The following is a 25,621-nucleotide window of genomic DNA, read 5'->3' on the forward strand; positions in this document are numbered from 1 at the left end:
GAAGAGGGGCCCCCATTCCCCCCAAAACGGACAAAGACTGCGCGTGGAGCGGAAGATCCAAGGATTTTATTTCCGGTCACCACCCCTCCTTCCCCATTCAAACAGTGATATAAAAGAATACAAACAAAAGAAAAATCAGGCCATGAGAGTAGCAACTAGCCCCCCTCCCCCCGCAATAACTCCCAAATCAGGACACACGATTGATGTTTATCCCCGACTTCTGCTACCCACTTCAGGGCTCTGGTCTTCCCTGGAGTTTCCACCAACCGGTGGGAGAGAGGGAGGTGGACCCTGGAGAAGCCAGTGTGTGGCAGCTTGGTCCTCTGTGAATAGTTGGGGTGGGGGATATGGGGTAGGTTGCCGTGACTCCTCTCTCTTCCAGCCTTCTTCATGGCCCCACTTAGTCCCCAAACCCAACAACATGGTCAGCACATGCCCAACACTATGGTCCCCCGGGCTGTCATTATCACCTCTGCAGCCCCTGTAAGACTGCCAAATCTTGATAGCTTTCAAGACAAAGTTGCCACCTCCCTAGGACACAACTCCCTCCTTTGGCAGATGTCTCAGGCCAGGGCCCCCAACTTCCACAGACCCCTGACCTGGAGGGTTTAGAGGCTAGAGGTTTGGGGCTGGGGTGGGGCTGGTTTACCCCACCTCTCACTCAAGGTGGGCAATCAGCACCATCATGAAAACTCCCCCCAGCAGCCCCAGCACCTCCAGAAGTGATTGCAATGGTGATGCCTCCCTCAACAGCTCAGGCAACACTGACACCGTTGCTACATAGATAAAGCCACCTGCAGTGAATGGCAGAACCCAGCCAGGACCTGTGCCACCTGCAACTTCACTGCCCACTGCCCCTCCTTCAGTTAGGAGGGCACAGGCTGTGCCTGCCAGTGCCCCTATTGCCGTCAGTAGTTGTAGACGCATCGCCTGGTGGGCAGAAAAGAGAGAGAGAGGCACTCACCAACATCTAAAGGTTATCAGTGGTTTAGATGTGGCTGGAGGGGTATAAGTGTACATGGATAAGATGCATGTCTTTAGAAACTAAATAGTAAGGCAAAAAGAAGGGGATCTAGAATAGACACCTTCTGAAAAATCTTAGATCAAAGAGGTCCTTTCCACAGACCTTCTGACTCAATAGGTCAGGGTCAGGGGCATGGTGTGAAAGACCCCATAAAACATTCAGATGGCTATGGACCACAGTTCAAGAACTACTGAGCTACAAGACAAAGAAACAGAACTTCTTCCCCCTCATTTCTAGAAGTTCTGTTGTTAACAATACAGGCATACCTCGGAGATATTGTGAGTTCAGTCCCAGGGCATCACAATAAAGCAAGTCACATGAATTTTTTTGGTTTCCCAATGCATATATTTACACTATCCTGTAAGTGTGCAGTAGCATTATGCCTACAATGTACGTAGCTTAGTTAAAAAATACTCTACCGAGGGCTTCCCTGGTGGTGCAGTGGTTGAGAGTCCGCCTGCCGATGCAGGGGACGCAGGTTCGTGCCCCAGTCCGGGAAGATCCCACATGCCTCGGAGCGGCTGGGCCCGTGGGCCATGGCCGCTGGGCCTGCGCGTCTGGAGCCTGTGCTCCACAACGGGAGGGGCCGCGGCGGTGAGAGGCCCGCGTACCACACACAAAAAAAATACTCTACTGATAAAAAATGCTAACCATCACATAAGCCTTCAACAAGTTGCAATCTTTTTGCTATAGTAACATCAGAGATCACTGATCACAGATCAACGTAACAAGTATGATAATAACGAAGTTTGAAATGTTTCAAGAATTACTCAAACTGTGACACAGACATGAAGTAAACTAGTGTTGTTGGAAAAATTGTATCCATAGACTTGCTGAAGCAGGGTTGCTATAAATTTGTAAAAAACGCAATATCTGCTAAGTGTAATAAAGGAGTGCAATAAAACGAGGTATACCTGTAGTACAACTTGTTCGGAACTAACGGGTGGCAGTCTGGGTTTGGGGTGGGTTAGCGGGGGATAAAAGACTTGAGGCAACCATGTTTGGTGCACACCTTCACCAACCTGCTTTTTGCTGCAGCCAGACTGGACCAAGATGGCAAAGTCCCCGACTTCATGGGGCACTTCATGTAGCAGAACAGTCATTGTGGTCAGGATCCCCAGTCCCCGACCCCCTCGAAACGAAGCACCAATGGCCAGACCATCCGTGAAGTTGTGTGCCAGGTCAGCAGCCAGATTCAGGTACCCCGATACACGTAGGTCTTTTACAGGAGAAAAGGAAGATTAAACGATTAGAGGTATTCATCACCCCTAGTCTCAGCCCTGATCAGCCTCCTAGAGACCACTTCACATCCAGCCTAAGTATTTTCCAGACACCTGTGATCACCCATAGTGCTGTTCCATGTGATTCATGATGATGCCCCTTGCCCAAGCGTATGCAACGCTGGCCCTCACCTGAACCTGCTTTTTCCTCTTCAGAGTTCTGAGGTTTCACTGGCCTGTCTTTGGGCCTTGTGCTCCCTCCTCTGCTTTTCCTCGACCCCCCTGCTTCCTTTTCTTCTTCCTCTGAGCTCTGTTTCTCCTTTGAAGGACGCCCTGAGGGAAGAAAGGAGTTGGTAAGAGTGGAGAACAGAGATTTGCCAATATGTCCTCATAAGGGTAGCCTTCTCCCACCTAAGAACCATAAAATGAGGAGATTCAGAGATGGCAAGGTGGCTTTCAGGAAGGTTGTTCCTGGGCTCACCCTGTCTTCCATGTGTGTGACCGTGAGCGTGTCCATGTCCGTGTCCATGTCCTCCTTTCACATGTCTCACAAATTTCTCCACCACGAGAAAGGCGACAATTCCACTGAGGACCCACAGTCCCACAGACAGAATGGGGCCCTGCCCTAGGAATGGATACATTGAGACATTAAGGGAGATTCTGATTTCAGACTCTTCCTCCCCAAGCACAAGAGAAGAATAGGGAGGCACAGACCTTCCCCTGCACCCCAACCCCACGTCTTCACCTGCCCCTTCCTCACCACTGTGGGAATGTCCATGTCCAGGCTGCTCCAGAGGGTGGTGAGAATGAGGTTCTGGAGGAAGGGAGAGACAAAGCCAGATGAGGAAATACCCCAACCAAGGGGTGTATATTTGGGAGAATATTGGAAGGTCAGGGATCACAAAGGGGAAAGAACTCTCTTGTCCAAAGCATGAAATACATTAAGATTTAAGGTAGAAGCTAGAGATCACTTACCCAGAGCATGAGGGATGAGGTGCAGGAAGGCATCTCCCAAGAGCCCACCCGAAGCAAAACTCAGCAAGATCTGGAGCAGAGAGCGGTGCCGAGGGGAGTTTGACTCCACGGGGATAAGGAAGAGGACGAAAAATGGAGCTGCAGAGATCAGCACTGTGGCCCCCAGTGCCTGGCGAGGGAGAGTCAGGGGTCAAGTGGTGTGGGGTTTCCCAACAATCCCGAACCAGTCCCCCTCTGCCCCATCCCCGGGGGACTCACATAGGCCCAGAGAGTGACAGTGTCCAGGTTCTGTTTGATGCCTGGAGCCCCAGACTCCTCATAGATTGCATGGCTGTGCTCATGATCATGTCCATGTCCTCGGTGGTAGACGCTCTCATGAGAGTGGCCATGACTATGGCCATGGTGCAAATCCTCATGCGAATGTCCATGGTCGTGACCGTGGGTATGCCCATGCCAGATGCTCTCATGAGTGTGGCCAGGGGCATGGCTGTGTCCATGGTGGAAATCCTCATGTGAGTGCCTGTGGCTGTGGCCCTGGAAGTCCTCGTGCAGGTCTTCGTACAGGTCGCCATGACCCCCGTGTCCGGCCACTAGCAGCCCCAAGGCCGCCCAGGTCAGCAGTCCCACGGCCACCCAGTGGGGGGCCCCCAGGCCTCTGGCCATCACGCTGACCAGAGGGACAGAGATAGTGACTCCACTTGACCCTCAACTCTATACCTATGCGGGGTCCGCTCTACTCCGTTCGCGCCCTCCGTCCACTTCTATGGGCTGCTTCCCCATTCCATCCTGTCCCCACCCACATTGTTCCCAAGACTCGTTTTCTTTATCCGGAACCCCATCCCTGATGCAGGGCCCCCAGGACACCGCTCTAGGCTTTGATCCTCCACTATATGGACTCTCTGCGCCCTCGTCTCTATGACCCACTAAATGAAGAAAAAGGCCTGAAAAGGACGGTAGGGAAAAACAGGGAATTCTCACCGGCTCCGGGATCCTCTCCTTTCCCGGTTTGCTCGGACGTGGCAGTCCCGCCTCTAGCTCCCGCGAGAACAGGGAGTTCCGTTCTACCTTGGTCCCAGTACCTTTACCAATATGGCGGCACTCCGGTAGTGGTGAAGCCGTCTAGCCCTGGCGCGCATGCGCGGGTGTGGAGGTTATTTGAGGGGACGCTGGGCTAGGCGGGTTAACAGGCGGGAGGAGACCGCCTCCTCCGTTTCCAACCAGACGAGGAGGCGGGAACTAGCGCGGAGACTTCCCGTCTATACCAAGATGGCTGCCATATCGGCGCTGTCATTTTGCTACAGAGCAGAGCGAAGCGCTTAATTCGACCCGGTTAAGGCCAGAGACTTTTTCTCTGGGGCTTCCTCGTGCTCAGCTAGTCCAACGATCAATCCTTGGGAATCCCTGGTACCTCTTCGGTATTCCTACACTCAGCCAGGAATCATGTCTTGGGCTGCTCGCCCGCCCTTCCTCCCCCAGCGGCATGCCGCAGGGCAGTGTGGGCCGGTGGGGGTGCGAAAAGAAATGCATTGTGGGGTCGCGTCCCGGTGGCGGCGGCGACGGCCCTGGCTGGATCCCGCAGCAGCAGCGGCGGCGGCGGCGGTGGCAGCCGGAGAGCAACAAACCCCGGAGCCGGAGCCGGGGGAGGCTGGACGGGACGGGATGGGCGACAGCGGGCGGGGTGAGTGACCTAGCGGACGGACCGGCAAGCCAGTGACCGCGTTATCAGCAACCCCTTCCCCCCCCTCCCCTGGTGTTCTTTCCCAGGCGCTCCCGCCCCCTTGTTTGTAAACACGCGTCCCCTCCCTCCCGAGGGCCTTAGTGCCCTCCCCCCGGGGCGGGGCGGGGAGGGGGAGCTTCCGCTCTCCTAGCGGTGGCCGCTCGAGGCCCTGCACTACGGAGGTCCAAGGCGTGGGGCACTAGTCCTCGAGATTGAGGACTCTGGACGTTTGAAGGCAAATTCTGTGTCCTAGGAGGGGTCTCTTCTGCCTATCTCTTTTCCCTGCACGTTCTGGCTACGAGCTGGGAGTGGAGGGGCTGACTGGTCCACCCCACGTGCTGCCCCACCCACACGAGATGCGTCTGGCTTGGGGTGACCAAATGCATTGTTTGGAATTTGCCTCACCCGAACGATCCTCCTCTGTCAGCCCCCTTCTCTCACCACGATTAGGAGTTAAGCCGTTGTTTGACAGCAGGGTGTCTCTGGACTTGGGAAGGGGTGGGGTGAGGTGGGGGCGCGGTGGGGGGATCAGAGAGAGAATTAAAGGCTCCGGTTGGATGATCGAAGACTCATTTTCTCTTTTTGTCTCTTCTGTCTGTGTGTGTCTGTGCCTGTGTGTACCCCTCACCAGACTCCCGAAGCCCAGACAGTTCCTCTCCAAATCCCCTTCCCCAGGGGGCCGCTCCCCCTTCTCCTCCGGGGCCACCCTTACCCCCTTCAGCAGCTGCATCCCTTGGAGGCTCTGGGGCTCCACCCCCACCCCCGATGCCACCCCCGCCACTGGGCTCCCCCTTCCCGGTCATCAGCTCTTCCATGGGGTCCCCTGGTCTGCCCCCTCCAGCTCCCCCAGGATTCTCCGGGCCTGTCAGCAGTCCCCAGGTGAGAGGTTGTGACCCACTTACTGCCTCTCCATTTTCATTTCCTTGTTTTCCTGGTGACCTAGATCCTTGTGTGAACTTCCCCATGGCCCACTGACCTTCCAGGCCTGTGGTCCTTGTGTGACCCCTGGCATTTCTTGAGGTGACTGAGCTTTCAGTGCACGCCTCCTCCCCAACCCTGTAAAAGAACCCAGCTATTCTTGATGTCCCTTTCATATATCAGTGATTTTTTGCCCTTTTGGTTCCATCTACCCTTCTGAAATACAAGCCCTTCAGGGCCACTGTGTTGCACAATTTCAGGGGGACCTTTATGTCTCATCTCTTCGGGGTTGTACTCCAGGGGTGGCCCTTCCCGGGCACTGCAGTGTAAATAATGTCCTTTGTAACGTGCAATGCAGGGCCCTGCCTAGGTGGTAGGGAATGATGTCCCTCCCCTCTGAGAGATTATCCTTCCCAATGAGTCTCCCTGTGACTTCCCTATTTCCCCCAACCCAGATTAACTCAACAGTGTCGCTCCCTGGGGGTGGGTCTGGCCCCCCTGAAGATGTGAAGCCACCAGTCTTAGGGGTCCGGGGCCTGCACTGTCCACCCCCTCCAGGTGGCCCTGGGGCTGGCAAACGGCTATGTGCAATCTGCGGGGACCGAAGCTCAGGTATGGGGCTCAGAGGACCAGCAGAGAGGAAGAGAGCGTGTACCATTTACCATCACCTGTGGGATTCCCAGGGGCTCTTGAGGTTTGGTTAGAGCAAGTGAGCTGGGGGAGGTCTGATGAGAGTTAAGGACCCTGCAGCTCAGATTTGGTGTGGGGGGGTGGTCAGAGGGAAGAGGGGGCTGGCATAGGGTTTTCGGACTGTGAGAAGAGTGGGACTGGATCATGCCTCATGTCCTGGTTCCCCATCTCTCTCTTTGGCAAACACAGAGCAGACTTCAACTAAATTTGCTGGGGGGAGGTGGGCAAGAGTCCTAGTGGCACAGGGTCTACGTGCAGTCTTACTGCTCTTCCTGTCCCCTCGCAGGCAAACACTACGGGGTTTACAGCTGTGAGGGCTGCAAAGGCTTCTTCAAGCGCACCATCCGTAAGGACCTGACCTACTCGTGCCGGGACAACAAGGACTGCACGGTGGACAAGCGCCAGCGGAACCGCTGTCAGTACTGCCGCTATCAGAAGTGCCTGGCCACCGGCATGAAGAGGGAGGGTAAGAGCCTGCCCTACCCAGGCCTCCCAGTCTACCCTGTGGGAGGAGAGGGAGGAGGGGGAGGGAAGACTGCAGGGACTATACCTCTTAGGAAGGCTGGACTCCTCTCTCTCCTCCAGAGGGCGATATTTGATTCTCTCTCCCCTGCTCATCAGCCCTCCTCTCTGGTACCTTGACCTGGTGCCTTGAGTTTCCTTCTTAATGGTTCTGCTTCTGTGGCCTCTGCCCCTCTGACCCCTCCCTGGTCTGGTGCTAGGGTAGGATAAGTTTTCCTTCCCCATGATGGGTTTCTCTAGCTCCCCTTCTCTAACCTGAGTAATTCTTCCTCATTTTGACCAAGTGCTTCCACTCTGGTCTCCATCTCCCTATTATCTGTGTTCTCTCTTCCAAACTCTGGGACTCTACCCTCTTAAGCTGCAGCCATTACTGAAGACCTCAGGGCTGCTGCTGCTTCTTTTTTTTTTTTAAATCTCTATCTTTTCTTCTTAAGCTTGATTCTGGAATTCTGAGAGAGATACTTTAGGGAGTATATATGTTGGTCACATCCCTCATTTTAGAGAAGATGAGCCTGAAGCCTGGCTTTCCCAAGGTCATGCAACAAAAGAGTGGCAGGTCTTGGATCAGAAGCCACACCTCTGAAGACCCAGGCCAGTGCTCCTTTTCCTGCTTTTTTGTTGAGTCAGAAGAGTACCAGATTTGCCATCAGGCACGCTTAGATTTGGACATACGACTTGCTATGTATTGTGTGAACTTGGGCAAGCTGTTTAATGAACTGCCCCCAAATCGTTATTTTTAAAAATGGGGTCAAGAGCTCACAGGGTCGTTATGATACTTGAGTGAACGTGAAAGTGTGCTTGGCACGTTTCCTAGTATATAGTAGGCTCTCAGTTTAAATGCTAGCTTTCTCCGTAATTCCTTTACCCACCCTTTTACTTCTTCTGGGTTTATTTATCTGTTCTTTTATAAGTCCTGCTTCTGGACTGCCACAAATCTGCCATGGTTTCCAGTGACTTCCCCAATTTCTATAAATATCTCCTAAGGGCCATGAGACCCTGATAAGACCCTAAGGACATTTTGGAATCTCCTCATGGCTGGCTGCTGACTTTCTACTTTTTTCTCCTTCCTCCTTCTCCTTCAGCGGTTCAGGAGGAGCGTCAGCGGGGGAAGGACAAGGATGGGGATGGGGAGGGGGCTGGGGGAGCCCCCGAGGAGATGCCCGTGGACAGGATCCTGGAGGCAGAGCTTGCTGTGGAGCAGAAGAGTGACCAGGGCGTTGAGGGTCCTGGGGGAACGGCGGGTAGCGGCAGCAGCGTGAGTGCTGGGGTCAATCTACTCTTCTTCCTGATGGGGGTGGGGAGGCGGGAGTCTAGGTCTGTTCTACCTCCCCCTCCCCTCCCTTCCCCTCACAACCCATCTAACACTGCCGGGGACCGGAAGTGCCGCCAAATAAGGTCTCTTAGACATCTGAGGTAGGCGTGATAGCATCCTCCGTCCCCACTCCCAAAACAATCCACTCACAGAACCACAGGCAAGTCCCAAATTAATAACTTTTCCTGAATGCTAGAAGAGGAGGAATTGGTTCAGATGGGGCTTGAAGAGAGACTACAAATAAGGAGGGGGTGTCAAAAGCCTCTTATGGGGTTGGGGGGGCTCCCAGTGTACTTCCAAACCTTCTATAACTCTCACCCCTCCTCCCCTGCAGCCAAACGATCCTGTGACTAACATCTGCCAGGCAGCTGACAAACAGCTCTTCACACTTGTTGAGTGGGCAAAGAGGATCCCACACTTTTCCTCCTTGCCTCTGGATGACCAGGTCATACTGCTACGGGCAGGTCAGTGACCTTGGACTCCTTGAATCTCTTGTCATTTGACCCCTCTTGGACCTCCTGACCTTCAGGGACCCCAGCGGCCTTACCTTGCATACTCAGAGAGCCAGTCTCATTGACCTCGCCACCCCTTCTTCTCTTCCCCTGATGTGCTTTCAATCCCATGGCCTGATCCCTGGCTCGTCACCCTTGCCGCCCCCCACCCCCAGGCTGGAATGAGCTCCTCATTGCCTCCTTCTCTCACCGATCCATCGATGTCCGAGACGGCATCCTCCTCGCCACAGGTCTTCACGTGCACCGCAACTCAGCCCATTCCGCAGGCGTGGGAGCCATCTTTGATCGGTCAGTGGCCCTCGGCTGGGCTGGCCTGTCGGTCGAGGGGGTGGGGCTATAGGCTGGTCCGTGTCCAAGGCTGGCTGAGCTGTGACCTTTGAGTGACCTGCAGGTCCCTCTCCAGGGTGCTGACAGAGCTAGTGTCCAAAATGCGTGACATGAGGATGGACAAGACAGAACTTGGCTGCCTGAGGGCAATCATTCTGTTCAATCCAGGTAAGAGGAGGATTACCCCCGTCTCTCAAGACCAAGGCAGCCTTGGAGCCTCCTCTTCTTCGGAGACTCCTAAGTTACCCAGCTATCCCCCTCAACCTAGAAATCTCACAGCTGACAAAGAAGAACCCACATCTGCTGATAACATTCCCTTTGCAACCCCATCCCTCAAACCCATTGTGCCCTGCTTCCCTTGCCAGGCATCCGGTGAAGGGCGTGTAGGTGGGGCCCAAAAGGGACATCGTGTGGGCCACACCTCCACATTTGTCCTGATTTGATTTGCCCTCCTTCCTCTTCCTCCTCTCTTCCCTGCCATCCCAGATGCCAAGGGCCTCTCCAACCCCAGTGAGGTAGAGGTCCTGCGGGAGAAAGTGTACGCGTCCCTGGAGACCTATTGCAAACAGAAGTACCCTGAGCAGCAGGGCCGGTGAGAAGGCGCTGTGGGGCTGAGGGGCTGTGGGAACCGAGGCTCCTGCTGGGGTGGGGGTAGTGCCATGTGGCTCTAGCTCTCACTCCATGTCTCCCATTCCCTCCTCAGGTTTGCCAAGCTGCTCTTGCGTCTTCCTGCTCTCAGGTCCATAGGCCTTAAGTGTCTAGAGCATCTGTTTTTCTTCAAGCTCATTGGCGACACCCCCATCGACACCTTCCTCATGGAGATGCTTGAGGCTCCCCACCAGCTGGCCTGAGCCCACACCCAGACGTGGTGTTCCTCACGCTTGAGGAGGGCACATGGGCAAGGGACTCTGAGCCTTGGGGCAGGGTGGGGAGGGACCATGTTCCTAGAATCTTGGTGGGGTGAGGAGCATAGGGCAGAACCGAGACCTCCAACGGGGGGTCCCTAAACCCTGCAAGGGTTTGCTTGGCATCCCAAGTCAGAGGGGACCCCAGACCACTTTGAGGGCTGGACCTCTCCCTTCAGTGGCCTTGAGTCTCTGAATTTGTCTGGCTCCGCCATGATCTGGGGGTGCTTTCTTACCCCTGGCCTGGAACGGCCTTTCCTTCCCCCAGCACAGAGCACTGGCCTTGCTCCCAGGACCTGGCTTCCTTCTCGTCTTGCTTCACTTAGCCCCCCATCTGAAGAATGGAAATGGGAACTCCCGCAGAGATGGATATTGGGGGGCAGGCCCCCCAAACGGATGGACATGGGAGTAAGGCTCTGACAGGCCTTCCTCCAACCAAGCCTGGCAGATGGGGGCTTCTCTGGAATAAGGAGGGGCCCTGTCGCTGTCCCATGTCCAGAGCCCCCTCTCACGCTTCACCTTCTGCCGTCAGACTGAAAAAGAAAAAGGTGGTGGTGGCTAAGGGGCGGGTGGAGATGTAGGAACCCATGTGCTATTTTTAATTTTCTCTGAGGATAGAGACTTGCAGTTAGACTCAAAGAAGTACTGTACTTTCCCAGGTTGACTAAGAAATGCCAGTGGTGGAGGTGGTGTTCGGGAAAGGCAGGGCCCTGAGGTGGTCTGCGGGGCTGGCTTTTCAGCACTGGCCTTCCCAGCCCCCTCCCCCACTCTTTCCGTCTGGCTTGGGGAAGGCGCCTGGGCTGTGAGGGCGGGGTGGGGGGAAGTGGCTTGGTGAGTAGTCCTCAGACCCTTCCCCTCCCAGCTCTCCCCCCAGCCCGGGGCACACACCTTGTAGGCTGGGGACACAGGCTCCTGGCCTCAGAACTGAGGGGAGATGGCCCGCCTGCAGAGATGGGGTGATGGGGCTGCATGATTTTTGCCCTGCGGCTCTTCTCTCCGGGGTTCCCTTACCCTCTCGTTCACTCACATAAAATCGCTTTCAAATTAAAATCGCTGTTTTCTGGACTGAGGTGACTGTATGAGGGGTGGGGGCAGCGCCGCACCGGGCCGCGTGTGGGAGGGTATCCGGTCGGGAGCTCCGGACCGGCTCCCTGGACGCCGCCGCCGCCGCCTAAGTTCCCTGGGGCCTCGGAGGCGGGCGCAGGGTGGGGGACACAAGGCGCGCTTTGTCGCGGAGGTGGGGGGAGAGGGTGTGCCAGCCTGGGGGCGGGGCCGGCCGGAGGGATGGGGGCGGCTGACTCTCAAAGGCGCCTTGTTCGCGGGCGCCCTCCCCAGCGCCAGCGGGCGGCGGCGCCTCGGCTCGCTCCGGGCTTCCCTCCGGCCGCGCCGCGGGCTCCGGGCAGACCCGGCGCCGTGCCCGCTCGTGGGGGCGCACTGGGCGCCGAGCGCCGCGGCTTACTCCTGTGTTGCCCGCCTGGAGGCGGCCTCGTCCCCGAGTGACCCCGTTTCCCGTACTCTGCCAACCAGTGTCGGCGGCCCCCCGCGCCCCCGCCTCTCCACTGGGTGCCTTTCCACCTGGGCTCCCGGGCGCCGTTACGTCGTCCCCCTACTTCCATCCCTTGGGACCTGATGAGCCTGTGTGTGGGTCTGTCCAGTCTCTGGCCTCCCCCCTAACGGCCCTCCCGCCTCGCCCCCCACCCCCGCTCCCCGCGGCCGTCGGTTGCAGGTCCCCAGTCGCTATCTATAGCCGTGTCTATAAATACCGTGCCCCGGGCCAGGCTCTGTAATTACAGCGGGCGGGCCGGGCCGAGGGGAAATAATTATGGAGACCCGACGGGGTGAGGGGAGGTAGCGACCCCCAGGCCCGGCTCTCCCCTCCCACTGTGCTGTAAATCCCGCCCCAGACTCTGCTGAAAGGGGGCTCTGGGCCCCCAAGGGGGAGTAACGAGAAGGGGTGTTGTGACTGGACGTCTGGGCCCCCCCAAAGAAAGAGACTGGGGAAGAGATATTGGGGTTCCCGAAAAGAGAATCCTAAGGTACAGGCCACTGAGTCTGCGAAAAGCAGAGGAGAGCAGTCCGAGGGTCAGCGAGGGAGGGTTCCCACTCGCACCCCCACACCAGGTGGAGATCGGGGGTGGGGTTTCCCTCGGTGGCTGTGGGCGGGCGGCTGGAGGCAGGGGCTGGGCCGGGGGCGGGAGCGGGGTGGGGGCTCTGGGCTGCCGGGGTGGCCGGGGACACACAGGAGCGGCGGCCACCGAGGAGGGAGCAGCGCCGGAGCCCCGACGGCGCCTCGCTGCATGGAGCTGGGTCACTGAGAGCTGTCGCCACCCGGCAGCCTCCGACTTCCCCGGGACCCCGGCGTGCGAGCCTGCTCGCTGTCTCCTGCCAGCGTCGGGGTGTCCGGCGCCTCCGGCGGTCCCTGGGACCTGGCGTTCCGGGCGCCAGCTATGGGGCGGTGCAGCCGCTGCCATCGCCTCCTCCTGCTGGTACCGCTGTTGCTGGGCCTGAGCGCGGCCCCCGCCTGGGCAGGTAAGGGAAGTCCCAGCGCCTGGGTCATCGGAATCTCCGCACACCTCGGGACAGGGGACAGCTGATGCCTGGGGAGCAGGGGGGAGCTTCTGGGTCCAAGAATGGGATTTGAGGGGGTCAGGGGTCCAGACTGGAGGGCAGGACACCTAGGATCCTTGGAGCCGGGGTGGGGATCTCTTTCCCTCCTTGAAGTGACTGGTGGAGGGCGGGTAAGGTTGAATGGCGGAGCATCACCTGAGGGCGGTGAGTGGGGCTGGATGGTGGGGTCCTCCAGCAGGGCCACTGTGGTCCAGCTGGTGCTGGAGTCAGGGCTAGATGCCAGTGTTGATGAGTGAGAGGCGCATGTCTGTCTTCTGTCTCTCTGTCTGTATCTCTGGGGTGAGGGGGGGAGCATCCTTGGTCAGAGCAGAGCCTCGAAAGTAGAGAAAGAAGGGATACCTGGACTATTTGTCCCATCAGCTTCCCCGACAGGATCCCCTTCCCCCTCCCCGTGCCCTCGATGCTGCCACGCGGCTGGCTCTGGGGAGCATTGGGGCTGGCTGCCAACAGGACGGCCGCTGGACAGGCCAGGATCAGGTGTCTGAGGCAGGAGCCAACTCTTTGCATTCCTGCCCCGCCCCTCCCCCTCTGGCCAGCCGGGCTCCCCTGGGACCCTGGCATCCACAATCCCAATCTTTTCCTTCTTTTTCCCAGGATCCAGAAGTCCTGGTTCCTAGGAGAGGGGGTTTGATGTTGGAGGGGAGGAGGCTGGGAGTACCTGGGTACTAGGCAGGCTGGAGCAAGCCCCCTCCCCCCGTGGAAACACTGGAGGCTGATTTGCATATAACTTGACTATTCATTTCTTCTCTGCTTTGGAGACAAGATGGTCAGAAAAGCAGCATAAAGGATTAGATTAGATTACAGAAGGAAGAACTTTCAAGATAGGAGGAGCATGCGGCTCAGGGACAGAAAATTGAAGTGTGGGATGTCTGTAGACTCTAGGAGTCTTTTTTAGGGAGAAAAGGGGACCTTTAACATGGAGGCAGGGGGATGGCTGAGATGACTGTCTCTTATTTGGGGGTTGAGTGGGTAGAGGTGGGACTCTAGCGGGAAATAGGTTAGTGTGGAATTCATCAGAGTAAAGAAAGGGGTGTTTGGGGGGCCAGAGGTAGAGTGGTGGGGGTGATGGGGCCACCAGTGGGGAGACTGGGGCAGATTGAGGCCAGAGACAGTGGGGCACGTATGTAGCTTGAAGTGGGAAGATGGGTGGGCAGACCTGTGGGTAGGTTGTCTATAGGATGGAACTGTACTCTTCTGGGGTTTGGTGGAGGGTGGGGCCCTCTGAGGTCTCCTTGGCCTGGGGTCTCTGTGAGTCTCTGTGTCTCTGTCTCACTTACCCTTCGTCTCTCAAAGCGGCCCTTGTGTGTTGGTGTTTGCGGAGCTGCCACACGTGGGGGCCAGGCTAGGGCAGGGGGGTGGGAGGGGGCAAGGCCGTGGTTTCCCGGCTCCTGGACTCAAAGGGCCTTTTCTCTGCCTGCCCACCCCACCTCACCCGCCCCACCCAGCTCTGCTCTCCTGATCACTCTGGCCCCTGCCCTGCCCCACACTTCTATGAGGGTTTTGCTGGAACTTTCTTTGGGATTTTTCCAATGGAGCTGATGGAGTGAGAAGTATGTGTATTGGGGAGCAAGTGAGGAAGAGGCGACCCCTGTCTTCTCAGGAGTTTGAACCCTCAGAAGCCGAGTTCTAGGGGGATAGGGCTGGTGGCCCGGGCCTTGAATCTTTGGACCGTGGCGGGGCGGGGGGGGGGGGGGCGGGCACGGTCGAAGTTCCAGGTGTGGGGAGCTTGCCCGGGTTTTGGGCAAAGGACCCTGATGGGATCCACAGATGTGTGGCTCCAGGCCCTGGACCTGCTCCGGCTCTGCGTGGCAGCTTCAGGCTCCCCACCCGCCCCTGCACCCCAGCCCATCTCCCAAGCCAGGGGCACCAGCTCCTGGGTTGGCCCTTTCTTGTATCTCCTTCCTCTGCATGGTCAGAGGTGTCCCCACTTCCCCAAACACGGGAACCCCAGCAGCTTGCAGTCCCCTCCCCACAGAGCTGCCTCTCTGTTCCCTCCCTCGTGGCCCCCCTGCACCTCCTGTGCCCAGGATGATCGTTTGCCCAGATGTTGTTTATGCTGGAGACATGGGACTGAGGCCAGAGACCCAGAGACCAAGAGACACGGAAAGGGAGGAAGAGAGGGAGAAAGGAAAAGTTGGGTAGAGTGTGAGAGAAACGGAGGAAGACAGAAGAGCCGGGGAGAGAGAAAGACCCACAGATACAGAGACAGAGAGAGTAAGCGTGACAGAGCTAGAGTAAAGGGAAGGCAGAGTTGGGACGGAGAGGTTAAGAGAGAATAGAGAGAGATTCATAGGCTGAAAGACGGAGATAGGGAGGGAGTGACAGAGACAGAGGCTGGGAGGCGGGGACAGTGGTGGGCAGGGAGCAGAATACAGGCTCAGCGCTGCCCTTTTCCAGGTGACTTTCGTTTTCCATCCATTCAGGCCCTGTTCAGGAGCGAGTAAGGGAGAGGTGACTTTTATCTTCCAAGGAGTTTGAGCCCCAGGAAGCTGAGCTCTAGACCCCAAATGTCCCCTGTGTGGGCCCTCCTGAGAGTGTGTCCCTTCCCCTGACCCTCGTGGACTCTCCCAGGTGCAGCCCCTGTGGACGTGCTGTGGGCCCTGAGGTTCCCCTCCCTCCCTGACGGTGTCCGGAGGGCGAGAGGCATTTGTCCAGCTGATGTGGCTTACCGAGTGTCCCGACCCGCCCAGCTCAGTGCACCCACCCGCCAGCTCTTCCCAGGTATGGGTGACACGCTGGAGGAGGGAAAGTTGGCCGAGGTCACAGGGCAGGGTCTGGGATCAGACACGAGAAGGGAAGGGGTTAATGTCTCGCTTTGCCTCTCACTCCACCTGTGTATGTCTCTCCGGTACCAGGAGGCTTTCCCAAAGACTTCTCTCTACTGACTGCTGTCCGGACCCGCCCTGGCCTCCAGGCTCCCCTCCTGACTGTCTATAGTGCCCAGGGTGTCCGACAACTGGGCCTGGAGCTCGGCCAACCTGTCCGCTTCCTGTACGAGGACCAGACTGGACGGCCTCAACCTCCTGCTCAGCCCGTCTTCCGAGGCCTCAGCCTAGCAGATGGCAAGTAAGTCAGTTTGCTCCTCTGGCCTGTCTGGCCTACCCTTTCAGGAGCTCCCCTCTGGCCCCTGCCCGCAGAGCCCCCATGCCCTAATCTAGGAAACCCTGCCGACCCTGTGGGCCACCACTCACTTTCCCACTGCCCAAACTTCTGCCTAGTCACTTCTAGCCCAGAGTTTGGGCTTTAGAGTTTAAATCCTTGCAAGTAGGACTAGCTTGTACCTTGGGCAAGTTCCTTGACTTTTTTGAGCCTTGGTTTCTATGTCTGAAAAATAGGGACAATAGAACTGTGAGAATCAAATGAGAAAGTGATGGGATGGTGCCTGGTGTATTGTAAGCCCTCGGTACATGGTAGTTAACTGTGATTACTACTATTGTTATCATTGACTTGTCAACCCTTCCATCAAGGGCTGCTCAGCCCTTTTGACTTTCCCCCCTTCAGTCAGTTGCTTGAACCTCCCGCCTCCCTGTCCCTATGACCAGATGGCACCGTGTGGCTGTGGCTGTGAAGGGCCAGTCGGTCACCCTCATAATTGATTGCAAGAAGCGAGTCACCCGGCCCCTCCCCCGAAGTGCTCATCCAGTATTGGACACCCGAGGCGTGATCATCTTTGGTGCTCAGATCCTGGATGAAGAAGTCTTTGAGGTAACCAGAGCAGCCAGAGAGAGGAGTGACGTCTGGTCCTATGCCTTGTATCCACTCCCCTTCTGACCTCAGTACTCTGTCTTCCTACGTCCTACCCTTCACTTTTCCTTTCATAAATTTATATTTCCATTTCCTGTCTTCAGGGCTAATTTTTTTTTTTCTGTAGGAGAATTAGGTGCCCACTTATGTGGCAGGATTGTCCACAGTCACTTATTCTGTCACTCAGTTTTCATTAGTCCACCCATCCATCCATCCCTTCAACTGATCCATCGGCAGATCTATTCACATCTATTCACCCACGCATCCATTCACACACTCACCCACCCACTCAAGCATTCAGTCTTGTATTCTCCCACCTGCCCATTCTTCCCCTGCTCAGTCACTCCCTCCTGTAAACCACCCATCTATTCAGCTATCCTTCTGTCCATCCATCCTCTTTAACCCATCCATCCACCTATTCACTCATCCATCCACTCACCCACCCCGTCTACCCATGCATAGGATACATGCATGCAGCTAGCAACTCATTTACCCACCGCACTCTCCACCCTACCATTTCTTCACTTCCATCCATCTACCAACACACTGTTGGTATCTACCCTGCACCTCCCATTTATTGACCCACCAGTCCACCCACACAGACATTCACCATCCATCAACGCTCCCATTCAGTCAAGTGCTCGAGCCCTCATTCACCCACCCACCCACCCACCCATCTGTCCATCCAGCCATCCATCTGTCCATTCACCCACCCAGCCAGTCAACATTTTCTGAACACCTGCTGGCCCAACACTAAGGGAGAACACAGAAGAATAATATCAGATCTCTATCATCCCAAGGAACTACCAGTTCCACTGTGGAGATGAGACAGTATCCCCAAACTAGAATACAATGCAGGGTGTGCTTATCACCACATGTGGGCACAAATAAATGCCACTGGAAATCAGAACTGTCTTCCCCCCATTTCCAGAGATCCTGAGACTTCTCATCGTCGCTGTCATTGGAAGGTCAAAGCAACTAAGGTTGGGCCACTGTCTCCAGAAGCCCTTGTGAACAGGCTCATGCATGGCCACATGGGCAGGGTGTAGGCCAAGAGTTGAACTTACACTTGGAAGGCTTGAATTCTAGTCCTGATTCTACCACTTCGAGTGACCTTGGGCCGGTCATTGTCTCTTTGAAATTTTATGAATGGAATGTGCTTGGAAAATAGGCATAAAGATCCTTGTCCTACTGACTTCAATCCTTGTCCAACTGTCCAGTTGTTGTGAAGGTTCAATGGGATTATGAATGAGAAGGTCCTTTGAAAACTGAAAAGCACTGTGCATATGGGAGGGCTGGTAATGACCTTCTCCATTATATAGTCTTATCTCGGATTGGCCTCCGACCCCGTGTCCCAGACTCTACCCTGTGTCTCTTGGAAGCCCACTCTGCCTCCCTCCATTGGTGTCCCTTCCTCTTGTCTTTGTAGGGTGATGTTCAGGAGCTTGCCATCGTTCCGGGGGTGCAAGCTGCCTATGAATCCTGTGAACAGAAGGAGCTGGAGTGTGAGGGGGGTTGGAGGGAGAGACCTCAGAGACAACAGTCTCACAGAGCCCAGAGATCTCCGAAGCAGCAACCACCAAGACTTCATAGGTCACAAAACCAGGAACCCCAGCGACAGGTGAGGGAGCTGGTGAACCCCAAACTGCAGCACATCCCAGGGAGGGAAGACACCCTCACATCTCCCCAGGGGAATTGCCCCAATGTCCCAGAGCTCCCCATCCTATTTTGGGCTCCTGTTCTCCCCTCCCTTGTGCCCCTCCCCAGCTGTACCCTCTATTCTCATCATACCCCCCCACCCCCAGTCCTCATTCATCAACCTTTTTATTTTCATTTAAAAATAAAAAGTCGTCATGAAGAATTCGTGGCTGGGAGCCGTGTCCCCTCCTTGTGTCTCCTCCTCTGCTAGTCTTCCTGGGACTGTGCCCTTGGGCTTTCCATCCCCCTTCCTTGAATTAAGAGATTGCGAGACCATGGAGGGTGGGGGTGAGAGCTGGGGACGGAGGATGGGAGAGCAGAGGAGGGGAGAGACAGAAACAGGGAGAAAGTTGAAATGGTAAGACCAGGAGGGGAAGAGGGGAAGGAGTAGGAGGTAGAGTAGGTCTGTGCAAGTGTGGATACGGGGGCCCTCTCTCTGGCCCCCTGCACGAGGAGGTGCTGGATAAGGGACTGGGGGGGTGGAAGGGAAGGGAGGGTACGAATTGGGTGGAGTCTTGACAGTGACAGGGGTCAGTGGCCTGAAGATTGGAGGGTCAATCTCTTAATCACGTCTGCTTCTGTCCCACGTGTGGGACCCACCCCCCTTTCCCACCACCCCTTCTCTCTCCTGACTCCCACCCCTCCTTTCATCCCTAACTCCCACGCCACCTCCTCACCTGCCTGCCCCCCCTTCCCACCTATTCCCACCGCCCCTTCCCTAACCCCAGTCCATTGAGTCTCTCTACTATGACTACGAGCCCCCCTATTACGACGTGATGACTACGGTGACCACCCCTGATTATCAGGTAAACTTGAGGGACTTCTCCCGTTCCCCTCCACCACCCCTTGCAAACATCTATGACACCTTCCTCCCCTCCCCACATGCGGGGAGAGCCACCTTGTATTTAGACTGTGGGCGTTTCCTCACTGCCCCCTCCCGTGTCTCTCTGCTGCAGTGGCCTCCAAGCCCCAACCACAGGGCTCCCCCTCCCCCCAGGGGGCGTCGGACCCCTCCCCGAAAGCCTACCCCACCTACCAAGAGATCAGCGGCTGGGCAGGCGTTCCCCTCTCGAAGTGGAGGTTCTGGCCCAGCTCGGGGCCAGCCTCCCCTCTCCCGGCGCCCAGCTCGGATGGCAGCTCCCCTCACTGCCCGGGCCCCCCCCAGGACCAGAGGCAGCGGTTACCAGCAGGTAGAGCCGGGGCATCCAGATCTCTGCCCCCAAACCTCTGTGACTTCGGAGATTCACTCTCCCCAAAGCGTCCCCCCCTCCTAAGGGGCTGCAAGATCTGAGATTGCCCCCACCCCCCAGCACAGACAGACACTGCCCCCCGGGGGATGAACTGCTGCTTGGCCTCCCTTTCCGCTAACCTCTCTCCTTTCCTCCCGCCCTGTGCTCCTCTCCCCACACCTTCCCCCTGGGGTTAGGACCCCACCCCAGGTGAAGAGGAAGGAAACCTGGAGTCACGCCCCTTGCCACCCACTGAGGAGGTAACTCCATCCCCCACCCTCGCCCTAGCTGGGTCGGTGGGCGTCTGTTACCCACTCTCCTTGCCCCATGTCATCTTGATGAACCAGCCCCTCCTCTGGCCGGAGGGCTCTTTGTCGTCTCCATTCGTGTCCTTCTGTCTCCCGGTCACTCCGGACCTATCGGTCTGCTTTCCTCTTTCAGAACCTTCATTTTTCTCCAGTGTCCATGTCTCCTGCCATTATTCTTTGATTCTGGAGTAACTTCCTCTCCCTGTTGGTGTCAAATGGTTTTACTTTCTGTCATATTTCTGTTCCCAGGAGCCATTTTCTGTCCAATGCTGTCACTTTTCCTCTTCTGCCCCTCTTTCCATCCATTTCTTTGGTCATTCCTTGGATTCTTTCATCGATTATTATGTCCATGGACTGTCCACTCTGTGTCCAGCCCTCTGGCCACCCTTCTTGTTACCCATCATTTCTTCCAACCGGGCCCATTTTCTGGACCTCCCTCCACATTGGGGGGCTCTGATGGCCATCCCCCTTCTCTACAACGGCTCCCCTTGCTCTTGGGAGGAAAACTCCAGTCCCTGTTACCCTTCAGAAACCTTTGGGCTGGAAGTTGTCACACCCTGGGGTCCAGGGAGAACCTCCTCTCAGCCCTAATGCCCCCGTCTACCCCTCTCCCTCCCCATCCCCGGGAAGGAGCAGACAGATCTCCAGGTCCCCTCCACAGCTGACAGGTTCCTGACAGAGGAATATGGGGAGGGTGGCACAGACCCCACAGCAGGGCCCTACGATTACACCTATGGCTATGGGGACGATTTTCGTGAGGAGACGGAGCTTGGCCCTGCACTCTCTGCGGAGACAGCCCACTTGGGAGCCGTAAGTGAAAGGAGCTCCTCTTCCATCCTTGACTTCCAGTGGGAGCTACAAGAATCGCTTCCTGTTGTTTTTGATTGTTATCTCTTGTCTGTGAGCTACTTCCCATTAGTGGTTTTCCATTTTCTGTTCACATAAGATGTATCTGTTGCTTGAAAACGTTACTTCCTGCCTTCCCTTGCCAAAAGTCTTAATCTGTGGATCCTTCTGTTCAGGGCAATTGGTTGTTGCTGTTGGGTTTCTTTTTTTTTTTTCAATCCTATGGCCACTTTCTGTCTTTCTTGGTCACTTCCTGTCTCCATCAAGCTGGATTTTATAAAACTTTTGGTCAGTAAGCCCCTACCTTGTGTCCATTTTCCGTCTGTCTCGATCATTTCTTCTTGGTCGAAACAATTTCTTGTCCATGTTGCTGCCAAATGATCTAACTTCCTCTATCACATTTTCTAACCTACAGGCCACTTCCTGTCTGTCCCCTCCTGTCTTCTCTCCTTCTCTACAATGGCTCCCCTCCTGTCTTCTCCAGTCATGGCATCCGTTCTGGTGACTGTGTCAGATTGAACTGGAAGGGACTTATTCTTTGTGTTTTGGCTCTAGTTTTTCATGTTCTCTTATACTTTGATAATAAGCCGCTTCCTATGTGTCTCACGTCATCCAAATCATAAAGTTTCCATGTGGGCCTAGATATTTATCACAGCCACCTCCTGTGTGTACTAGCCTTGATGTTTGTGTTTGTTGGAAGAATTGCCTTTCATTGTCATAATCCATTTCCCGGAGTTACTTTCTGTCTGTTTTGTGAATTTCTTTTCTCTCTTGGTTGTGGTAGCCATGTTGTTATTGAAGGTCCACTTCCTGGATCCTCTTTCCTTGGCTGCTTCCTGTCTGTCCCACCACTTCCTGTTTATCTGGTTCATTTGCTAGCCGTCTTGGCCATGTTTAATTTTTCTTGGCCCTGGCATCATTCTTGCTTCCAAGTGTTTGTCCCTTTTTTCTGTCTCCCTTAATTGCGTCCCATGTTTTCAACCACTCCCTGTCAGTGGGGTATTTCCTGTCTACTCACTTCATCTTTTGCCTCTACCCCGCTGCCTCATCCCACCCTCCCTGCTCTAATAATTCCACCCTTGACCCTCTGCTGCCTTTCCCTTATGCTGCTTTCTGGAAACTTAGGGTTGATCTGGGATATGGGAGAGTTTGGAAATTGATCACTGTTGTTTGAGCAGGATGGAGGTAGAAGGGGGCATTTTGAAGATCTTTGTTGGGAGAGTTGGTGGGGGGGTGAATATCCTCCATTCTCCTTGTTCTCATCTTGGTTCTGGCCCCAGAGTTGGGAGCGGGCATCTGAGTGGACGTGTGGAAGAGAGGCGACGGGTGGGCTTGAAGTATAAATGAGGGTCAGAGGACGGGTGTAGCATCCTGGCTGGGAGAGGAACTGGGAAAACTTGAGGGGCTTGGCTCGGGGCTTGAGCAACTGAGCCCAGGAGCTGTATTTTTCCAAAGTCCAGTTATGTGGTCTAAGTTTGAGATATCGGTGGGGACTGCTCTCCAGATCTACTTACAGTATGAATGTCTAATCTCCAGGGAGTTTTAAACTTGTGAACCCCTTGAAACTCTAAGTAACATTCTGTGCATAAGGGCGTACACTTTTTCTTTTCTGGAGAAGGACTCCATAGATTATATCAGATCCTCATATGGATACATGATCTGCCCCTAAACCCAAGTAAAAATCTATCCACAATCTTAGAGATATTCTTATTTGGTGAGCTGGGGTAAAGGTGAGGAAGTCGATGGTTTCTTAAGGTTCTCAGGGAGTTTGGGGAATAAGGTGCAGTCCTCCAGAAGAGGATTTGGGAAGGTTGGGGGTTTGGAATCCCAGGAAGTGTCTGGGGACCTTCCTGAGAGAGGTTCTCAGAGAGATGAGGAGACTGTGTTTGTTGAGGTGGAGCTGGGAATTGTGGGGAGGGGAGCCCTGAGGTCTACCTTGGTAGACCTGGGAGGTCTGTGAAGAGGGAGTCTTAGAGGAGGAGGGGGGGACTTGGGGATAGGGTCAGGAGGTCTCCAGAGGACCTGAGACTGCCACCGGGATGGGGGCAGTCCTGGTGTCTTGGATGCTTACGGGCCCCCCTGGGGGTTACATATGTGTCTCTCTCAGGCTGCCCGTGGTCCCCGGGGGCTGAAAGGAGAGAAGGGGGAGCCTGCGGTGCTGGAACCTGTAAGTCACCATGGTCACCGAGCTGAGGGCAGTGGGATGAAGGGAAGCAGGTGGGGGTGCTAGCCCTATAGCCTCTGACTTTTAACCTTTGACTCCACAGGGTATGCTAGTGGAGGGGCCCCCTGGTCCAGAAGGCCCTGCGGTGAGTTCTAGCTGTGACCCACTAGCCTCCATTCTTTTCACAGAGATGCTTCCTATGTGCTCACCTGTGCCTTCCCCCCATAGGCCCAGGCCTCCTTCTTAGAACTCAGAGCATCCTTCCAATCAAAGCCTCCCAGATCCTCAGATCTCTTCTGTAGAGACCACCCCTTAGCCACATACCCCTCTTCTATCTGAACGCCCACACCTTACCCCCTCTTCTTGTGTTCTTCAGGGATTTCCTGGTCCCCCTGGCATCCAAGGCAATCCAGGTCCAGTTGGAGACCCAGGCGAGAGGGTATGAGGACATCCTGTGGGGGTGGGGGGACGGCTGCAGAGGAGCCACTGGTACCCAGTAGGGGTACCATGCCCAGTAATTTCTCATTAGAAAAGAAGGTAGACTCTGGTTGGGGAGGGGAGTAGTGTGGTGTCTCACCGTCATTTTTCTCCATGGGGTGTGGGGAGAGCTTGGGAAAGACGTAGGGAAGTCTATATTTATTCTGTTGAGGAGGGTTTCAAAATGATGCCAGGACCCTAACAACCCCCTGTGGCCGTATCCTTCTCATTCTTCCCCCACTCTAGGGCCCCCCTGGCCGAGCAGGGCTCCCTGGATCAGATGGGGCCCCTGGCCCTCCCGGCACATCCCTCATGCTCCCAGTGAGTTGTCTTCTGGTCTTTGGAACGAGCTGAGGGGGGAGGGAGGGAGAATTGTGTTGTGTCACCAAGAACCAGAGGAGCAGGAATGCCAAGGAGGAGTCTCTAAAGACCATCCACCCAAAGAGATTGATCTTAGGGGTGGAGGGTTTAGGGCCTCATTAGATGACCTGGAGCCAAACATGGAGCATCTAGAATTGGGCAGAAAATCCTAAATTTCAGGGGGTCTAGAACCAAAGGAGGGTCTTTGGGGAGGAAGAGGCTCAAGAGTGGAGGAGGAGGACAGGAGTTGAGTTTCTGAAAACCTCTAAGTGACTACCTGGAACCCATGGGAGACACTGGAGGGGGGCATGGGGGGAAGTGGGGTCCTGGAACCTGGGGGATGGGGCAGACATGCTGGATGATGCCTCTGGCAGGGAGGGTCATGTGGATTTCCTGGAAGACCCTAGACCTTCTCTCCTTGGCCCGCAGTTCCGGTTTGGCAGTGGTGGGGGTGACAAGGGCCCCGTGGTGGCGGCACAGGAGGCCCAGGCCCAGGCAATTCTGCAGCAGGCACGGGTGAGGAAGGCTGGGGGATCTTGGTGGGGGGAGGGGTGTGGCGGGAAGGGGAAGACTCTAGGAAGAGTTGGAAGGGTAGGTTGGAGTGAATGTAGGGCAGGCGGAGATCTGGGTTGGTTTGGGGTTGAGAGGGAGGTTGGGGAAGATACAGGGTAGTAGAATGAAGATCAGGGGTACAAGGGTGACTTTGGGAAGTGACCTGGGGTCCGGAATTCTCCAGCTGCCTCTTGCTTAGCTCTTCCGTCTCCCCTGCTCCCCCAGCTGGCGCTCCGAGGACCCCCTGGTCCCATGGGATACACGGGCCGCCCTGGACCCTTGGTGAGTGAGTGGGGTGCTGGGATAGGGGATTCTTTATTTGTGTGGGGGGTATGGATAGTTCTGGAAAAGGACCAAGTTGCAAGTCTTTTGCTTCTTTGGGGGAGGGCTCTGAGGCCACCGATGGGTGTGTCCTTCAGCACAGCCACCCTCTCTTCTCTCTCACAGGGACAACCTGGGAGTCCTGGACTGAAAGGAGAATCTGGAGACCTAGGACCTCAGGTGACAGCCCCCACCCACCTGATCCCCAAACCAGTGCCCCCGCCGTCTATACCCACTAACCCTGCCCCTGCCTCTCCCTCCCAGGGCCCCAGAGGACCTCAGGGCCTCATGGGCCCCCCTGGCAAGGCTGGGCGAAGGGTGAGTGACCTGAGGGTAGGATGGGTGTGGGTGGGGGATGGGAGGCAGAGCACAGGGTGTGGAGGACTGTGCCCCCTCTTGCTCTGACACCTCCCCTTCACCCCCAGGGCCGAGCGGGTGCTGATGGAGCCCGAGGGATGCCTGGGGAACCTGGAGTGAAGGTAATAGGCTTGGGCCCCTCTCTGGCACCCACAACTCCCAGCCCCACCTGAGCTCGTTTGTTTTTTAGGGATAACCCCTCCCCACTCAGGGCACAGTAGAGAGGGGTGGGGTGGGAACGGGACTGGGACCTCACCTACGCTGCCCCTCTTCTCCCCAGGGTGACCGAGGATTTGATGGCCTCCCAGGGCTACCTGGGGAGAAAGGACACAGGGTGAGTATAGGGGCATGGTGTGTTGTGATGAGGGGGTAGATCTTCTGTGGAGGGGAGGGGAGGTAGGAGGCTGAGGGTCCCAGCAGGAGCTCAGTGAAGGAAATTGGTTGGTTAACTGAAGACAGTCAGTGTCTGCCTGTGTTGGGGGCTCTGCACCCCCTCTTACCTGTTCAACCATTTTCCAGGGTGATACTGGTGCCCAGGGCCTTCCTGGGCCCCCCGGCGAGGATGGAGATCGGGTAAGTGTTGTGGACGGCGGGGGCAGGGGTGGGGGCTGGGTATGGGAGAGGTCTGGACGCTGAGCCTGCTTCACCACGTCCTCCTCCTCCAGGGAGACGATGGGGAGATTGGGCCTCGGGGGCTGCCTGGAGAGTCGGTGAGTGTCAAGGGGTTTGGGGATGGGGGTGGCTTTGGGGATGCCGGAGGAGGGACACGGGCATGAAAGGGACACGTTTTCTCTCACCCATGCGGGTCCTATCTT

At 56.1% G+C, this 25,621-nt stretch overlaps 3 protein-coding genes across 5 annotated transcripts in view; 2 read left to right on the plus strand and 1 right to left on the minus strand.

Annotated features, from left to right (window-relative positions):
- Window positions 1-51: 51 nt before the first annotated feature.
- Window positions 52-4,311, minus strand: SLC39A7 (solute carrier family 39 member 7). The gene is made up of 8 exons (XM_079932791.1): window positions 4,198-4,311; window positions 3,478-3,886; window positions 3,220-3,388; window positions 3,005-3,058; window positions 2,726-2,869; window positions 2,437-2,577; window positions 2,047-2,243; window positions 52-930 (listed from the first exon to the last, which is right to left on the minus strand). The coding sequence occupies exons 2-8, from the start codon at window positions 3,880-3,882 to the stop codon at window positions 658-660; spliced, it is 1,383 nt and encodes a 460-aa protein (XP_079788917.1). The 5' UTR covers window positions 3,883-3,886; window positions 4,198-4,311; the 3' UTR covers window positions 52-657.
- Window positions 4,312-4,337: 26 nt separating this feature from the next.
- RXRB (retinoid X receptor beta) lies at window positions 4,338-11,230 on the plus strand. Of its 3 annotated transcripts, none has more exons than XM_079932789.1 (10): window positions 4,338-4,897; window positions 5,568-5,815; window positions 6,310-6,466; window positions 6,831-7,010; window positions 8,149-8,321; window positions 8,713-8,842; window positions 9,046-9,178; window positions 9,282-9,385; window positions 9,704-9,809; window positions 9,921-11,230. In XM_079932789.1, exons 1-10 carry the CDS (start codon window positions 4,660-4,662, stop codon window positions 10,066-10,068), a joined length of 1,617 nt encoding a protein of 538 aa, XP_079788915.1. In that variant the 5' UTR covers window positions 4,338-4,659; the 3' UTR covers window positions 10,069-11,230. The 3 variants fall into 3 exon arrangements, with proteins under 3 accessions (XP_079788915.1, XP_079788916.1, XP_079788914.1); XM_079932790.1 differs by having other exon boundaries at window positions 4,654-4,897; window positions 9,294-9,385; XM_079932788.1 differs by lacking the exons at window positions 9,704-9,809; window positions 9,921-11,230 and having other exon boundaries at window positions 4,654-4,897; window positions 9,282-9,691.
- A 983-nt stretch (window positions 11,231-12,213) lies between these two features.
- The window catches only part of COL11A2 (collagen type XI alpha 2 chain), a 28,439-nt gene continuing 15,031 nt past the window's right edge, over window positions 12,214-25,621 (plus strand). Inside the window, exons 1-19 of the mRNA XM_079932934.1 lie at window positions 12,214-12,651; window positions 15,322-15,471; window positions 15,606-15,816; window positions 16,293-16,455; window positions 17,924-18,115; window positions 19,149-19,382; window positions 19,619-19,681; window positions 22,683-22,742; window positions 22,843-22,884; window positions 23,116-23,178; window positions 23,463-23,537; window positions 24,006-24,092; window positions 24,354-24,410; window positions 24,576-24,629; window positions 24,714-24,767; window positions 24,875-24,928; window positions 25,087-25,140; window positions 25,326-25,379; window positions 25,472-25,516. Coding sequence (XP_079789060.1) covers window positions 12,570-12,651; window positions 15,322-15,471; window positions 15,606-15,816; window positions 16,293-16,455; window positions 17,924-18,115; window positions 19,149-19,382; window positions 19,619-19,681; window positions 22,683-22,742; window positions 22,843-22,884; window positions 23,116-23,178; window positions 23,463-23,537; window positions 24,006-24,092; window positions 24,354-24,410; window positions 24,576-24,629; window positions 24,714-24,767; window positions 24,875-24,928; window positions 25,087-25,140; window positions 25,326-25,379; window positions 25,472-25,516 — 1,794 coding nt within the window. The 5' untranslated portion in view covers window positions 12,214-12,569. The remainder of the gene's footprint in view (window positions 12,652-15,321; window positions 15,472-15,605; window positions 15,817-16,292; window positions 16,456-17,923; window positions 18,116-19,148; window positions 19,383-19,618; window positions 19,682-22,682; window positions 22,743-22,842; window positions 22,885-23,115; window positions 23,179-23,462; window positions 23,538-24,005; window positions 24,093-24,353; window positions 24,411-24,575; window positions 24,630-24,713; window positions 24,768-24,874; window positions 24,929-25,086; window positions 25,141-25,325; window positions 25,380-25,471; window positions 25,517-25,621) is intronic.

This window comes from Stenella coeruleoalba, assembly GCF_951394435.1.
Source record: "Stenella coeruleoalba genome assembly, chromosome: 10".
NCBI classification, from domain to species: Eukaryota; Metazoa; Chordata; class Mammalia; order Artiodactyla; family Delphinidae; genus Stenella; species Stenella coeruleoalba.